An 18,083-nucleotide genomic window follows, 5' to 3' on the forward strand; every position below is an offset into this window, starting at 1 on the left:
CGCTCCGGTCAGCCATCAACATGCTGAAATGACCAGATCATTTCCAAAGTGAACGCTGTGGTGACACAGGACCGTCGTGTGACTGTCCAAGAAATTGCGGAAGAGGTGGACATCAGCACTTTTTTGGTACATTCCACTGTGACAGAAGATTTGGCCATGAAAAGAGTGGCGGTGAAATTCGTGGCGAAGCTGACGGCGGAGCAAAAGCACCTTCATGTTGAAGTCTCACAGGACATGCTGGACTCCGAAAAATGATGCCCACCTCTTCCGCAATTTCTCAGATAGTCACACGACTGAAAAGCCACCGAAAGCCGTCTGAATCTTCCAAATGGTTTCCATCTGGCTGTCACCCAGTTTCTGGCAAAATTTGATTCAGTAGCACTGCTCCAGTCGTTCCGCCATTTTCCTTGTAATGAAAATCTGCCGAGAGCACAACACACGTCCTCACATAAAGGCTGCTTGGCAGCAACTGACGCAATCAACAGGCGTGAAAAAGTTCACGCATGCGCACGAAGGTTCAAGGTTGACTCATGCAAGCATACGTGATTCAAATCCATCAGGTTTTTGCAAAAAATAAAAAGGTCCGAAAAATAAGCAAAATGAAATTAATCAGCATATGATTTATTCATAGCCAGACATTGTGTTAGCGAGCTTACGTTCACAGGCATGTGAATGTTAATGTGCCAGTCACAAAGAACTCAAGAGTTAGCTGCTTCTTGTGGTTCTGTTCAATGTATTTAAACATATGAAAAACACTTTTGTAAAAAAAAACAAAAAACTTAAACTTAATAGTTTTACCTTAGCTTTGCCTAGCTGATTTGCTGTTGCTGTCATTGTCTCACACAATCCAAAGATGCCTTGTACCAAGTGTGTATGATATACGAGGTCTGTTAGAAAAGTATCCGACCTTATTATTTTTTTCAAAAACCATATGGATTTGAATCACGTGTGATTACATCAGACATGCTTGAACCCTCGTGGTCATGCAAGAGTTTTTTCACGCCTGTCGGTTACGTCATTCGCTGTGGGCAGTCTTTGAGTGAGGAGTGGCCCACCCTCTCGTCGTTTTTTCATTGTTTAGGAATGGCTCAGAGACTGCTGCTTTGTTTGATAAAAATTTTTTCAAAAACTGTAAGGCATAACTGAGTGGACACCATTCGAAAAATTCAGCTGGTTTTTGGTAAAAATTTTAACGGCTGATGAGAGATTTTGGTTTGTAAGTGTCGCTTTAAGGACGGTCCACGGCGCCTGACGGCGATCTGCGCTCCGAGGTGGCGGCGTCTCGCTGTTTCAAGCTGAAAACTTCCACATTTCAGGCTCTGTTCATCCAGGTCGTCGTCAGAGAACAGAGAAGTTTCAGAAGAGGTCGGCATGAGGAGTTTATGCGGACATTCCACTGTTAAAGGAGATTTTGTAATGAAAGAACGTGCGGGCAGATTCGCATGTCGGGCTGGACCCGACCGCGGGGGGTCGCCACAGGAAAAACACCTCCATTGGAAACCTTAACGGACAAGTTGGAACATGCCCAGCTGTTAAAACAATTTCTCAGATACTCACTTGTTGAAAGCCATCAAAAGCCGCCTGAATTTTACAAATGGTTTTCAACAAGGTGTTTTTCCTGTCGCGGCGCAGACAGATTTGCGTCGTCGTCACGGAAACCGAGTCGGCGAATTTTCCCGCACGTTCTTTCATTACAAAATCTCCTTTAACAGTGGAAAGTCCGCATAAACTCCTCATGCTGACGTCTTCTGAAACTTCTCTGTTCTCTGACGACAACCTGGGTGAACAGAGCCTTAAATTAGGATGTTTTCAGCTCGAAACAGCCAGATGGACGCCACCTCCGACCGCGCCGCGCCGATCCGCTTTATGAGCTGTCCTTAAAGCGAAAGAAACTCCACAACCTCTCATCAGCCGTTAAACTTTTCACCGAAAACCAGCAGAATTTCTCGAATAGTGTCCAGTCGGATATCCCTCACAGGTCCTGAAAAAATTTTGATAAAGCAACGTGCGCCGTCTCCAGCAGCATCTCAGACAAAGGATTTCAGCCGAGAGAGCTGGACCAGTGCTCACTCAAAGCCTGCCCACAGGCGAATGACGTCACCGACGCGTGAAAAAACTCACGCATGCGCATGAGGGTTCAAGCATGTCTGGTGTAATCGCACGTGATTCAAATCCATATAGTTTTTTTTTTTTTTTTTTTATAAAACTGTTGGTTTCTTTTCTAATAGGCCTCGTATATGTATATTTCCTCTTTTTTTTTTCCAGAATGTGGTCTTTCAGTTTGAGAGTATGATTTATTCAATTCACTCATTCTCTGAGACAAAGAAGGTCTCTCTCATGCAGAACTACCTCTTTTTATTTTTCTTGTTTTACGGATAGTGCAGCAAATAACAGAATATTTACAGAGGAATTGTGCAGATGGTGATAGAAGCACAAAATTCAGCAAACAAATACACCTTGGACATTACTCGTTTGAAAAAAGAATTGGCCAGTTGAATTATCGGTAGGCAGCCAGGTAGGGGTCAACTGAAGAATTACACAGGGGTCAAAATTAAAAGATGCTCCAATCATATTGAAAACTATACCATATTATTTGTCTGATCACAAGGGTTCCAAAAAGGTATATTTTGGACAATCTGTGACTGAATGTTATGGAGTTATGGGATAAAAACAGCAAGAATGATGACAAAGGTCGATTTCAGTTTGTACAGAGGTCAAATGTTAGTTTCTCTAATTTTGGTAAAAAGTGATGTAAATTTTTGGTTGAGTTAATAGGGTTTTAAAAAGGAATAGTTTGCACTATGTGTCATGCTTAGTTAGCATGTTATGGGTTAAGATATCGTCATAGAATCCAATTGTTGTCAGCATTGTTTGACCTTTACTTTGCAGACCAAACATTCAACACAACCAATACTATTCCATTTATTAATCCTGTTAGCTCAACCAATAATTTGCACAACATTTTACCAACATTGGAGCAACTTTAACTTTCGACCCCTGTACAAACTGAAATTGACCTTTGTCACCATTCTTGCTGTTTTGACCCCTGTGTAATTCTTCAATTGACTCCTACCTGGCTGTCTATTGAAAATTCAAATGGCCAATCTTTTTTTTTTTTTTTTCTTCTTCTTCAAAACAGTAATGTCTAAGGAGTATTTGTCCCGAATTTGTTGCTTTTATCACCATTTGCAGGATTGTTTCAGGTGTCCGCTGCACTAGGTGGTTGATATCCAGTTTAATGGTCCATTATTGCCACCTTTTGCTCTGGAGTGTGGATCACAGTACATCATTCAGTATACAGGAGCAGTTTGTCTTGTGTGTCAAGTCTGCCCTTTTAGTTCACAGGTTAGCATCCAATCTTAAGACATACAGAACAGGAAGCAAAAAGCACCAGAACTCTAAAGATGTGGGCCTCCCTTTTCCTGCAAAGGTATTGGAATTGTAAAACGCCCCTGTCTAGTGACCAGTGTAGATGGTGCCATCTTGTGAGTAGATGGAAATGGTGGGTTTTTTCAATATACGAGGTCTGTGATGAAAAAAGCGGTCCTTTTTATTTTTTTCAAAAAATAAATGGATTTGATTCATATGTTTTTACGTCAGTCAAGCTTGAACCCTCGTGCGCATGCGTGAGTTTTTTCACGCGTGTCGGTGACGTCATTCGCCTGTGGGCAGGCCTTGAGTGAGGAGTGCTCCACCCCGCCCGTCGGAATCTCTTTGTCTGAATAACCGCTGCGGACGACGCGCGTTGCTTTATCAACATTTTTTCTGGACCTGTGAGGGATATCCGAGTGGACACTATTCGAGAAATTAAGCTGGTTTTCGGTGAAAAGTTTAACGGCTGATGAAAGATTATGGGGTGTTTCTGTCACTGTAAGGACTTCCCACGGAGCGGGATGTCGCGCAGTGCTTCCAGGCACCATCGTCGGCCTGTTTCGACCTGAAAACATTCTAATTTAAGGCTTAATTCACCCAGGACGTCGTGAGAGAACAGAGGAGATTCAGAAGAGGCCGGCATGAGGACCTTATGCGGACATTCCACTGTTTAAGGACATTTTGTAATGAAAGACGTGTGCCCGCGGTCGGGTCCGGCCCGACATGCAACTCTGCCCGCACGTTCTTTCATTACAAAATGTCCGTTAACAATGGAATGTCCGAATAAACTCCTCATGCCGACTTCTTCTGAAAGTTCTCTGTTCTCTGACGACTTACTGGGTCAACAGAGCCTGAAATGTGGAAGTTTTCAAGTTGAAACGGCGAGTCGCTGCCGCCTTGAAGCGCAGATTGCCGTCAGGCGCCATGGGCCGTCCTTACGGCGACACTACCAGACCAAAATCTCATCAGCCGTTAAACTTTTACCGAAAACCAGCTGAATTTATCGAATGGTGTACACTCAGTTGTGCCTTACAGTTTTTGAAAAAAGTTTTATCAAACAAAGCAGCAGTCTCTGAACCATTCCTAAACAATGAAAAAACGACGAGAGGGTGGGCCACTCCTCACTCAAAGACTGCCCACAGGCGAATGACGTAACCAACAGGCGTGAAAAAACTCTCGCATGCCCACGAGGGTTTAAGCATGTCTGATGTAATCACACGTGATTCAAATCCATATGGTTTTTGAAAAAAATAATAAGGTCCGTTACTTTTATCACAGACCTCGTATGTTGTTTTAGGGTATAAGGAGCAGGACCTTCAAAACTAAAAAAGAACAAGCAACCTGACTTAAACTCCAGAAAAAAAACGGCATTTGGAAACAAGGTCATTGTCAAACTAATCAAGCTATATCTGACTTGACAAGTGTGTAGAAACTGGGTTAGGCTGATTAGATTGCTAACCTGCTCATTAGTTGCCCATACAATAATGATTGTTTTTCTGGTTTGGATTCTAACAGTCTCTTAAAATCTTCAATCCCCAGCTTCTGGAGACCAGACCGCCCACATCTGGAGATACATGGTGCAGCTGCCGACACCGCAGCCTGTTACCGAGAATACAGTAAGTCTGAACAGTACATTTATGCTGCGTTCACTTGTTGGTGTGCAGCAGATGGAAAATCAGGTGTTTATTCTTTTAACTGCAAGAAGGATGATAGAAAACTAGCCAGTGTTTTTCAGAGCCATAAAGGCATTTGGATGTGCGGTGAAATCTAAATTTTCCAACTTTGTTTCCATCAAACAGTTGAAATGACACACTGGGTACTGAGTTCATTTTGGACTGAAGATGACACAGTGAGTTATTTCAGTGAAGATTAATTTTGTTTTCAAGCAAAAAAGACTTTGTGGCATCACAAACAAATTTATATTCACTTGTCAGCAGCAGCTGTGGCCCAGAGGGCGCTAAAGGCTACAGCTGTTAGATTAGAGCAAACCAAGATTTCTGAGGTTCACCAATCAGGATCAGGATCACCTCCAAAATTCAGGGGAGTCTTCCATGGCCTAGTATCTGTCTGTGGTGAAAATTTCGTCAAAATCCGTGCAGTAGTTTTGACGTAATTCTGCCACACAGACAAATAAACGCTGACAACTTTATTACGTCCTTGGCAGATGCAATGAATTGTCAATAAGGATGGACAACCCCAATTCCAATGAAGTTGGGACGTTGAGAAAATTGTAAATAAAATCAGAACACAATGATTTGCAAATCCTCTTCAACCTATATTCAGTTGAATACGCCACAGAGACAAGATATTTAATGTTCAAACTGATAAACCTTATTGTTTATGTGCAAATATTTGCTCATTTTGAAATGGATGCCTGCAGCACATTTCAAAAAAGCTGGGACAGTGGTATGTTTACCACTGTGTTACATCACCTTTCCTTCTAACAACACTCAATAAGCATTTGGGAACTGAGGACACTAATTGTTAAAGCTTTGTAGGTGGAATTCTTTCCCATTCTTGTTTGATGTACGACTTCAGTTGTTTAACAGTCCGGGGTCTCTGTTGTCATATTTTGCGCTTCATAATGTGTCACACATTTTCAATGGGTGACAGGTCTGGACTACAGGCAGGCCAGTCGAGTAACCGCACTCTTTTACTACAAAGCCACGCTGTTGTAACATGTGCAGAATGTGGCTTAGCATTGTCACGCTGAAATAAGCAGGGACATCCCTGAAAAAGATGTTGCTTGGATGGCAACATGTGTTGCTCCAAAACCTGGATGTACCTTTCAGCATTGGTGCCATCACAGATGTGTAAGTTGCCCATGTCATGGCCACTAACACACCCCCATACCATCACAGATGCTGGCTTTTGAACTTTGTGCTGGTAACAGTCTGGATGGTCTTTTTCCTCTTTTGTCCGGAGGACACGACGTCCGTGATTTCAAAAAACAATTTGAAACGTGGACTCATCAGACCACAGCACACTTTTCCACTGGGCTTGGGCCCAGAGAAGGCAGCGGCGTTTCTGGATGTTGTTGATGTTTGGCTTTCACTTTGCATGGTAGAGTTTTAACTTGCACTTGTAGATGTAGCGACGAACTGTGTTAACTGACAATGGTTTTCTGAAGTGTTCCTGAGCCCACGCGGTAAGATCCTTTACACAGTGATGTTGGTTTTAATGCAGTGCCGCCTGGGGGATCAAAGGTCACGGGCATTCAATGTTGGTTTTCAGCCTTGCCGCTTATGTGTAGAAAGTTCTCCAGATTCTCTGAATCTTCTGATTATATTATGGACTGCAGATGATGGAATCCCTAAATTCCCTGCAATTGAACATTGAGAAACATTGTTCTTAAACTGTTGGACTGTTTTTTCACACAGTTGTTCACAAAGTGATGATCCTCGCCCTATCTTTGCTTGTGAACGCCTAAGCCTTTTGGGGATGCTCCTTTTGTACCCAATCATGACACTCACCTGTTTCCAATTTGGTGTTTTTTGAGCATTCATCAACTTTCCCAGTCTTTTGTTGCCCCGTCCCAACTTTTTTGAAATGTGTTGCATTCATCCATTTCAAAATGAGCAAATATTTGCATAAAAACAACAAAGTTTATCAGTTTCAACATTAAATATCTTGTCTTTGTAGTGTATTCAATTGAATATAGGTTGAATAGGATTTGCAAATCATTGTCTTTTGTTTTTATTTACATTTTACAGAACGTCCCAACTTCATTGGAATTGGGGTTGTATCGTCAGAATTTTCTGGTAAACTGCATTGTCATTGTGTCTTTTACTCTGGAAATGATCCGGTTAGGGTTAGAATCCTGGTGAACTCATGTAACATACATGCCATAAGTGATGTAGTTCTGGGAGAGACAGATTCCTGGTCTGTATTGTGTCCTTCTGTGATTTATTGCTAGACATTCAGAAACACTTCTTGATTAGATGGAAATCTGACCCTTGACCTTCATCTGAATGAATGACCACTGGCTGTCTTTGCCAGTACAATTGTGTGCCAGGTTCATCTGTTATCTGTTTTAATCTGTTTTTTTTTATTATTATTTTATTATTATCTTATTGTGTTGTTTTAATGGTATTTTATATCATGGGAATGTGCAACATGCTGATGAATGTTCCATAGGCATGTAAGCAGTGTACTGTGTGTTGTTGTATTTATTGATTTTGAGATTATTGATTTTGACTTGAAGTCCAAGACAAATTTCCCTTTGGGGACAATAAAGTATATCGTATCTTATCGTATTGTTCAGTCCAAATCAGGTTAAAAATCAGATTTCTAGATCTTTGGCAAAATTAACCCTTTTTAAAGGGCTATTCTGTGATTAACCTTCATGCACATACCAAATTAGGTAGACATTGGCTGAAGGACCTGGGAGGAGTAGGCCTGTAGACTTGACCTGACCTATGATTGACCTTTGGCATATTTGATCTCTTGAACCCATCTTAATATGTTTGCCAAATCTGATGCAAATTGGAGTTGGAGGGATCAAAATTTTGACCTTTGACCCTCCTCAGTGACCTGAACCTTTCCCCAAATGAAGCCTTTAAGGGTAAATCTGTGGCCGACCTTCATCCACATACCACGTAGGGTGGAAATACATCTGCCCGACCCACTCTCGGATAATCTACCAAACATTTCCAGGCAAACGAAACTTTAAATTCACACACCCTCCAAAGTACTCACATGCACCTTTTAGTTTGGGTTTCAAATATTGTAGAGAAGCTTGAATCTTCGACTGGACTGGGTTGCTTGACGTGAGGATGTTTCGCTTCTAATCACAGAAGCTTCCTCAGCTAAAATTCTTGCTCTGGTAGTCTGACTTCTGTCTTGACTCTTGTAGAGAAGAATAAACCAGAAGCCAACAAAAGCTGGAGTTTTTAACCTAACCAGACCCCTCCTACTGAGAGGCCGACTGCTATAGTCTGGTGACTAAACAATAGCTCTAATTAGCACCTATTGTGCACTCTCCTAATGATGGGATGGAAGCCTCCCCTGATGGCTCCCTTGATGACTCTCCTGATGACATGAATGACTCATTACCATGAACAAAAGACTGAAACTGCTTTGACCTGAGTACCCCATTGTAAACAGGGGACAAAGCATGTCTGAGACCCGCCCCCCGGTTAAGGCTGGGTTTCAACTGTTTTACAAAGAATGCTTCCTTGACACCTCTCTCAAACCATTTCTTCTCTCTGGCTAAGATTTTAAAATCTTAGCCAGAGAGAAGCTTAGCTTTGTCCCCTGTTTACATTGGGGTACTCAGGTCAAAGCAGTTTCAGTCTTTTGTTCATGGTAATGAGTCATTCACGTCATCAGGAGAGTCGTCAAGGGAGCCATCAGGAGAGGCATCCATCCCATCATTAGGAGAGTGCACAATAGGTGCTAATTAGAGCTATTGTTTAGTCACTAGCCTATAGCAGTCGGCCTCTCAGTAGGAGGGGTCTGGTTAGGTTAAAAACTCCAGCTTTTGTTGGCTTCTGGTTTATTCTTCTCTACAAGAGTCAAGACAGAAGTCAGACTACCAGAGCAAGAATTTTAGCTGAGGAAGCTTCTGTGATTTGAAGCGAAACGTCCTCACGTCAAGCAACCCAGTCCAGTCGAAGATTCAAGCTTCTCTACTATGGAAACCACCTGGACAACTGAGAGCCTACACAGAAACGTTTCAAATATTGTTCTGTAACTTTCCTCAGCCACACTTTTGCCCTTTTGGTCAAGACAGGCCTGGAGTCAGGAGGTCAATTATTGATTTTTTTTTTTTATCTTGTAGTCCAGAAGGTTCCGAGTCTGTAAGTTTGGTAAAAGTTTTATGCAAAATGGATGCTGTTGACTGGACAGTTCCTGTTTGAACCTGGAACTAAGCAGCCATGACCCCATCTTATATCATTGCCATGGCAATGTTTCTGTTTCTTGTGTGCCATTGAGGGTTAATGGGATGCAGTGACCAGTGGAGCGTGTGAATGATGTGATACTGCTGCTTACATTACTTCTGTCATTCCTTCAAACTTGCAGCAGACTTCCTGTGAAGACGACGTGGAATGTTCAGACAAGGATGAGGCCGACGGTGAGGCCGAGGGTCCAAATGACTGCCCGTCCATCCGTTCACCAATCACCACGCTCCGCAGTCATCAGGGCGTGGTGATCGCTGCTGATTGGCTGGTGGGAGGCAAGCAGGTGGTGACAGCCTCCTGGGACCGAACCGCTAACCTGTATGACGTGGAAACGTCTGAGCTGGTTCACTCGCTCACTGGTATAGCTCACACAAGCGGGATGGCGCTTAGCTTTAAAACCAATTTGGCTTAGCTTTAAAACAAACATGGTGGAGTTTGTGTTCCTGACAGATGCCAGTGTCTTCTAACACATATACACATACACACACACACACACACACACACACACACACACACACACACACACACACACACACACACACACACACACACACACACACACACACACACACACACACACACATATATCAAAAACTCCCTCTGCTGTAAGCTGTCTGGAGGCATGAAGAGCTACACGTCACAATTTGGACTCCTTTTTAAAGTTCGTGTTGGACTTTAGCAGCACTGGAACACCAAAATGTAAGTCCCTTTTCTGTTGTTTATAAATTAATAAAATCAAATTACAAGGATCTATTTTAGCCATTATATAAAACAAGTAATGAATGTTTTTACATTCTTTCAGTGGAGTGAACAGTTAATTTGGTGAAAGCCATTCAACTCGGTTTTGCCTCGTTGAATGGTATCTTCCAGCTTTGACCTCATGAAATATTCGTACCATTGAACTCAGACATTCATTATTTGTATAATGACCTATAGCTACAGATGTGATTTTAATAATTCAACATTCCGCTGAGTTTTTGCAGTAACAGAATAATCTGATGAGGGAAGTTTAATTGATTTTATGCAGGCTTATTTTCTATGTGAGAGGCAGAGGGGGCGCTGTTCAGCCTGAAATGACCTGTTAGGCAGAAACAGAATCTTTGTGGACACAACCTGTAGCATCATGCACTCACTTATCTTCAGCTGCTTACTGCAATTAAGTGCCAGGGGGCTGGAGGCTATCGCAGCAGTCATAGGGGGTGAGGCGGGGTGCACCCTGGACAGGACACTAATCTGTCACAGGGTCACATAAATTGTCCGTAAGTATGTACAAACATGTACATACCTATGGACAATTTTGAAGTTTCCAATCCACCTAACCTGCATGTCCCAGAGGGAACCCGCGCTAGCATGGGGAGAACATGTGAATGCCACACAGAAAGGCCACAATCAATCCCATGACCTTCTTGCTGTGAGGCAACACTGCTAACCACTAAGCCACCATGCTGCTCCAAACTACAGCATCTCAACCCCAAACCTCAGTGTTTCAGGAGACACATTGTCCTGTGTGTGTTTTCAGGCCATGACCAGGAGTTGACCCACTGCTGCACACACCCCACCCAGCGTCTGGTTGTCACCTCATCCAGAGACACAACCTTTCGGCTGTGGGATTTCAGAGACCCGTCCATCCACTCAGTCAACGTCTTCCAGGGACACACAGAGTCAGTTTGACACCTTTAACTCACAACAATGCGTCATTCTTTCAGGGAAGCTAATGGGGAAGATGTTCAAGGACCATTAGCTATTACAGCATTTATGGTGTTGGCAGTTGTGCTAACCTGACATTTGGTATCCATGTACCTGGAAAAGTGAATGATGAAATTACTAGAGTCTGACCGATACGGATTTTTTGGGGGGGCCCAATACGTATATTAGGGAGTAAAAAAATTACAATACTGGTATATGTGCCTATATAAACATAAAAAAATGGCTATGATTCTTAATAATAAGTCCCTTCGGCTGCTCCCTTGTTTGCACTCGGGGTCACCACAGCAAATCCAAGGTGGATCTGCATGTTGAATTGGCACAGGTTTTACACCGGATGCCCTTCCTGACGCAACTCCACATTACATCGAGAAATGTGGCAGGGTTGGGATTTGAACCCGGAGCCTTCTGAACTGAAACCAAGCTCGTTAACCACTTGGCCACCACCCCTGCTGGCAATGATTCTTAATATTTCATTAATATGTATATGTTGCGGACATGAACAAACTAAGCTCTTCAGCATCTCACCATCTCATTTAGGTCCTTCACACTTTCATCAAATGCTTCTGTGGAGCATAAGCATGACTGAAAAACCTTCAACCCAGGCCCCCTAACTACAGCCCTCTTAACCCCCTGCCACTTTAAGCATTTTTTTTTTAAATGTAGATGTAAATTCATATTCAAACGTTTCAGCTAGTTGACAGTAGGGCTGCACAATATGGTCAAATTACCTGAACTTTCAGGTCTTCTTTTTAAGAAAATCCTCCTCTACACTACTCCGCCAGGAAGTTGTATTTTATATTTTTAATTAAATTTATACCAAGTTGTAGAGATTCACTATCAGTTTGAGTTTAAAGAAGATACTCTCACTCATCTTCAACCGCTTTTCCGGGTTCGGCATCATCAAATTAGAATGTGTGAAATGTGTTGCACTACTTTTGAGGGCAACTGAGAAACACTCGGGCAGCATCTTGCATCTCAAATAAGCAAACAGAGCGTGAATCAGATGCTGCCTGCTCATTTTATTAATCTAAAATCACCGGAGAAACACGTGTATATATAAGACAACCCAAGTTAAAGGAGAAATGCCACTTTTAACAACCTGAACCTCACTTCTGCCATAAAATATGGCCGTTTACTCACCAACATAACTTTGGTGCCATTAGGAGTCCGTGGTTCAGACAGTATGTTCATGTTCAAATCTGGCTTAAAGATTTTTCTTCTTCTACTAAGGTGGATTAGAACTTTCTGGTGGAACACAGTGCCATCTACTGTACAGGAGGGACCTAGCAATCAATATTTGTCACAGATTTCCGAATGGCTGTTTTCAACCAGACGTGCGGTGCCGTGACATGTCAATCATCTGGGTGGCACCTCGGGTGTCCAATTAGATTTCAGGGGAGTCCAGTGCAACCCAACTACATTTAATGAGACAAACAAAAAGTTACACAGAAACCTTAGAGGATTAAATACAACAGCAAAAACAACATAATAAAATTAAATTAAATTAATAAAAAAAAAAAACAGATCAAAACTAGGGGGGAATTATTAAAAAACTATCCAAAGTTAAACAAACTTGGCATTTCGTGATTCACTGGAAAATTTGGCGCTTCCGGTTTCAGTCTCAACTTGTCACTGAATTCCCACGAGATCCCACAAGATCTCATTTATTGTCAATCCAGGAAGCGTTCAACATTTCCTGTTTCACTGTGGGCTCAAAATTTCGCACTTATTTCAGTGTGAACTTGTGACTGAATTCCAGGAAGTGTCGATCCAGGAAGTGTTAAACATTTAACATTTCCTGCTTCATTGTGGACTCAAAACTTTGCACTTCCTGTTTGGGACTCAGTCTACTATGGGCGATTAGCGCGAAGCTCGTATTAAACCCAAAAGGAATGCACATTGTAACCATTGTATGTCACACTGCCTCCACTCAGATTCCTAGTTACTGTGCCTCATCACTCAACATTTGCATAAAATAGACTTCTATTTCAGTCCAGCCTAGCTGCTAGCCTAATGACCACTTGGTTGTTGTTGCTGTAAAACACCTATTCTGTATGACATTGAATGTCAGATGGTCGCTTTACCTCCATTGCTTGTAGCTCATGTGACCAAGGGGTGAAGGGGGCCCAGCCAAGCTTGACGTCATTGTTTACAATGACGTCAAGCTTGGCTGGGCCCCCTTCATCAGCCTCGACTGCTAGACAAACTACGTAATGACACCAACAACCAAAGTGTTTCCCTGTATTGTTTATTTGGTAAAATAAAAGTTGTATTGGCAAAAATAACATGGTGGCAATATGTTTGTGAAAGATTGATATCAACCCACCGAAATATTGGTCAGGCTCTAGAAACTACAGCATTTTTTTTAATCTCTGTGCACTTCAAGTACTAATGTTTCAGGCAAAATATAAAGATTAATGTACAGATAATGCACAGCAGAACATTATAGAAATAATGTGCTTTCTTGAAATTATCTTAATCATTTTAACCCCACATCATTTGGAGAATGCAGAATTTGAGATTGAGAAACTTTCCCCAAACTACAGCGTTGGAAATCTGACTTCTGCTGGCGTTTAGATTTTTCACAGTCAGCAGTCTGAAATTCCAAGTTAAAATTAAACGCAGCATAACACATGAGGTGCAAAACTGACAGATTTTGTTTTTCTTTAATAAAAAAGTTTGAAATGGCCCCAACTAAGACAGAAATGGGCAGATGTGGCTGTTGGGTTTTGTTTAAAGATTCCAGAAGAAACAATATATATATTTGATACAACCCCTGGCAAAAATTATGGAATCACTGGCCTCGGAGGATGTTCATTCAGTTGTTTAATTTTGTAGAAAAAAAAGCAGATCACAGACATGACACAAAACTAAAGTCATTTCAAATGGAAACTTTCTGACTTTAAGAAACACTACAAGAAATCAGGAAAATTAATTGTGGCAGTCAGTAACGGTTACTTTTTTAGACCAAGCAGAGGTAAAAAAATATGGACTCACTCAATTCTGAGGAATAAATTATGGAATCACCCTGTAAATTTTCATCCCCAAAACTAACACCTGCATCAAATCAGATCTGCTCGTTAGTCTCCCTCTAAAAAGGAGTGATCTCACCTTGGAGAGCTGTTGCACCAAGTGGACCGACATGAATCATGGCTCCAACACGAGAGATGTCAATTGAAACAAAGGAGAGGATTATCAAACTCTTAAGAGGGTAAATCATTACGCAATGTTGCAAAAGATGTTGGTTGTTCACAGTCAGCTGTGTCTAAACTCTGGACCAAATACAAACAACATGGGAAGGTTGTTAAAGGCAAACATACTGGTAGACCAAGGAAGACATCAAAGCATCAAGACAGAAAACTTAAAGCAATATGTTTCAAAAATCGAAAATGCACAACAAAATAAATGAGGAACGAATGGGAGGAAACTGGAGTCAACGTCTGTGACCGAACTGTAAGAAACCGCCTAAAGGAAATGGGATTTACATACAGAAAAGCTAAACGAAAGCGATCATTAACACCTAAAGAGAAAAAACAAGGTTACAATGGGCTAAGGAAAAACAATCGTGGACTGTGGATGACTGGATGAAAGTCATATTCAGTGATGAATCTCGAATCTGCATTGGGCAAGGTGATGATGCTGGAACTTTTCCCTTGGTGTCATTCCAATGAGATTTATAAAGATGACTGCCTGAAGAGAACATGTAAATTTCCACAGTCATTGATGATATGGGGCTGCATGTCAGGTAAAGGCACTGGGGAGATGGCTGTCATTACATCATCAATAAATGCACAAGTTTACATTGATATTTTGGACACTTTTCTTATCCCATCAATTGAAAGGATGTTTGGGAATGATGAAATCATTTTTCAAGATGATAATGCATCTTGCCATAGAGCAAAAACTGTGAAAACATTCCTTGCAAAAAGACACATAAGGTCAATGTCATGGCCTGCAAATAGTCCGGATCTTAATCCAATTGAAAATCTTTGGTGGAAGTTGAAGAAAATGGTCCATGACAAGGCTCCAACCTGCAAAGCTGATCTGGCAACAGCAATCAGAGAAAGTTGGAGCCAGATTGATGAAGAGTACTGTTTGTCACTCATTGAGTCCATGCCTCAGAGACTGCAAGCTGTTATAAAAGCCAGAGGTGGTGCAACAAAATACTAGTGATGTGTTGGAGCATTCTTTTGTTTTTCATGGTTCCATAATTTTTTTCCTCAGAATTGAGTGATTCCATATTTTTTTCCCTCTGCTTGGTCTAAAAAAGTAACTGTTACTGACTGCCACAATTATTTTTCCTGATTTCTTATAGTGTTTCTTAAAGCCAGAAAGTTGCCATTTGAAATGAGTTTAGTTTTGTGTCATGTCTGTGATCTGTTTTTTTTCTACAAAATTAAACAACTGAATGAACATCCTCAGAGGCCGGTAATTCCATACTTTTTGCCAGGGGTTGTATAAACAGATGAAGTATTTGTCGGTCTTGTGGTATTTTGTGTTGTTAGAATAATCCTGACAGATGACCACCTCAGAGTCTGGTCTGCTTGATATTTCCTCCTGTTTAAAATAAATACTGCAAGAGCGTTTCTGTTCCGACGTCACCACTGTGCTTGTGTTAGGGGTTGGTAGCGCATTGAGGTGACTTATGATTTGTGATGTAAATAAACTGACCTGGTGACCGCCCTCCACCTTCCTCAAAATGAAAATATTTTCTCTTTCTTTCAGCACGGTGACGTCGGCTGTGTTCACAGTGGGAGACAACGTGGTGTCCGGGAGCGACGATCGCACGGTCAAAGTGTGGGACTTGAAGAACATGAGGTCACCCATAGCAACCATCCGTACTGACTCTGCTGTCAACAGGTTTGAAAAATGAAAACTGGTGCTGACCTTTGCTGTAGACCCAGATATTTTTCTCCTTCACACTGTGGGTCCTGCAATTGTTGTGTCCAGGATCAGCGTGTCGGTGAGCCAGAAAATCATCGCGCTTCCTCACGACAATCGGCAGGTCCGACTGTTCGACATGTCCGGAGTGCGACTGGCTCGGCTCCCACGAAGCAACCGACAGGTTGGTCAGTGGAGCAGAGTGATGCCTCTGCTACTTAGGAGTGAGGACCTGTCCATGTATTTTATTTTTTTTCCTGGTGGAAAAGCACTGAGAGAGTGCGCACAAACACTTCATCCCAGCAGTTTCAGTCAGGGAGGGGGAAACCTTCATCTTTGTACTTTCTGACTGTTGGATTTCTGATTGTGAAAACTTTGAGACTGGTGCTGGTGTCTTTTCAGGGTCACCGTCGTATGGTGTGCTGCTCCACCTGGTGTGAAGACAACAACACCTGCAACCTGTTCACTTGCGGCTTTGACCGCCAGGCCATTGGCTGGAACATCAACATCCCTGCCCTGCTGCAGGAGAAGTGACCTCCTGCTGCCACCTTAAAGTGGTTAAATCCACGTGGAGACTTTGAGATGCGCTGTTAGCTGCTCAAGGTCTGTTGGAAGGTCTTTGAGAGCAAGAAGAGGCCTGTGGTTTGAACACGTTCTTGGTTGACATGTTGTTTTGTGTTCTGTGAGAACTTGTTACCATCTGAGTTTTGTTGTAAGTGGGCGGGGCCCCATAGGCTGCGCAGAAAAGCATAATGCAACAGTTGGTTAAAACTGAAACCAAATTAAGGCTAAAACTGATGCTGCTGTCTTTCGCTGATAATTAAATGGGATTCTGTGTCGCTGGTCCATGTCTCGGCCACAAACGCTCAGTGGGCGAGGGATAATTGTTGCCTCTGTCCGATCACAAGTCATGTGATCTCTCTGGAAAAACAAGAAAGAAACAAGGGCAGCAGATTTATGTAATCCATTGATATACTGCTAATTTATCTGATGAGGATCTGGCTAGCTTGCACTAGTGTGCCTTGATGGAGAGAGTGGTGACATGAGTCAAAAAAAAAAAGTCATATGCCATCTTGGGTTCAAAATAGAGTTCGCTGTTAATCTGTCTGCATGTAAATCCAGCTATTTAATTTATTTATTCTCTGAAAATGCTGGATTGTTGTGCATTTGGAGGCATAAATAGACACAGCAAGGACTTCAAGCTGTACAGATTCCTTTCAGATCCGAACAGAAGAAAAATTTGAGAAAATAAAGTCAGCTGGGTGGGATGGAAGTGCCTTCATCATCAAACTTTTGAGAGGTAAATTGTTCAGTACCTTGTACAGTAAAACTCACCTAAACCATCATAGTATAAACCAGATATTCGCGGTCATCGGACAAATAAAACTCCTAAAGTTTTTGTATTGATTTCCATGTAATAAACACAGTATATAACAGACTTTGTACAACAGATTTTTGCTCACATCGGATAAAATGTCCTGTCCGATTGTTCAGACTTGGACCGCAGCCTGATGTGCACCTGTTAAATCAGACACAAAAGGCTGTGATTTGACACTTTGCTGCTTTCAGTGCTTCATCTGCCATCATATTATAATAGTTTATTTTGCAGTGCGCCCGCAGATTACATTTTGATAATGGATCAAATACGTTTGGCAGAAAAAAAAATTTTAGAGTAAATTTTGACCCAGTCATTAATGAGGTGCAGGTCCCAATTCAGGATTCTCCATAGATGTTTGGCACCTCCTGACTGTAACTAATCCGCTACATACATATCGCTCACCTCGGATAAATGTCCTGTCCGATCACAGTGTATTTCCATTAAAAACCTGAGCAGTCTGGAGGTGCAGAGGTACAAATTAAAGTTCAGCTCTGACACTCGCGTTTTGAGGAAAGTGTGAGAGGAGTCATTTCTGTGATTAAAAGTCCAACCCGTTCATTTTTTCATATCGTGCTCAGACTCTAACATGAAGCCTGAAGTGCACCTGTTAGATCAGACACAAACAACTGTGATTTGATACTTTTCTGCTTTCAATCCTTCGTCTGCACCTGTACCTGGATGCGTTGCTGTATGTGGTTAAATGATTTAAAAAAAATGTTGAAAACATTAAAGGTTCATTCAGTAGTTCAGCGCAGCTGGAACCAAAACGGTGCCCTGTTCTGAGTTGACGCCACTCTCTCAATTAAGGCACACTGGTATTATCCCCCCCTCCCCCCCATCTG

The 18,083-nt window shown here is 42.0% G+C and overlaps 1 protein-coding gene across 4 annotated transcripts in view; it reads left to right on the forward strand.

Annotated features, from left to right (window-relative positions):
- The window catches only part of LOC117521363 (WD repeat-containing protein 37), a 68,262-nt gene extending 51,327 nt beyond the window's left edge, over window positions 1–16,935 (forward strand). For all 4 annotated transcript variants that reach the window (XM_034182652.1, XM_034182653.1, XM_034182654.1 and 1 more), the window contains 6 exons: window positions 4,912–4,988; window positions 9,397–9,634; window positions 10,795–10,936; window positions 15,708–15,842; window positions 15,933–16,047; window positions 16,266–16,935. In XM_034182652.1, the coding sequence (XP_034038543.1) occupies window positions 4,912–4,988; window positions 9,397–9,634; window positions 10,795–10,936; window positions 15,708–15,842; window positions 15,933–16,047; window positions 16,266–16,397 (839 nt within the window). In that variant the 3' untranslated portion in view covers window positions 16,398–16,935. The remainder of the gene's footprint in view (window positions 1–4,911; window positions 4,989–9,396; window positions 9,635–10,794; window positions 10,937–15,707; window positions 15,843–15,932; window positions 16,048–16,265) is intronic.
- Window positions 16,936–18,083: the final 1,148 nt, after the last annotated feature.

Source organism: Thalassophryne amazonica, chromosome 12, assembly GCF_902500255.1.
Source record: "Thalassophryne amazonica chromosome 12, fThaAma1.1, whole genome shotgun sequence".
NCBI classification, from domain to species: domain Eukaryota; kingdom Metazoa; phylum Chordata; class Actinopteri; order Batrachoidiformes; family Batrachoididae; genus Thalassophryne; species Thalassophryne amazonica.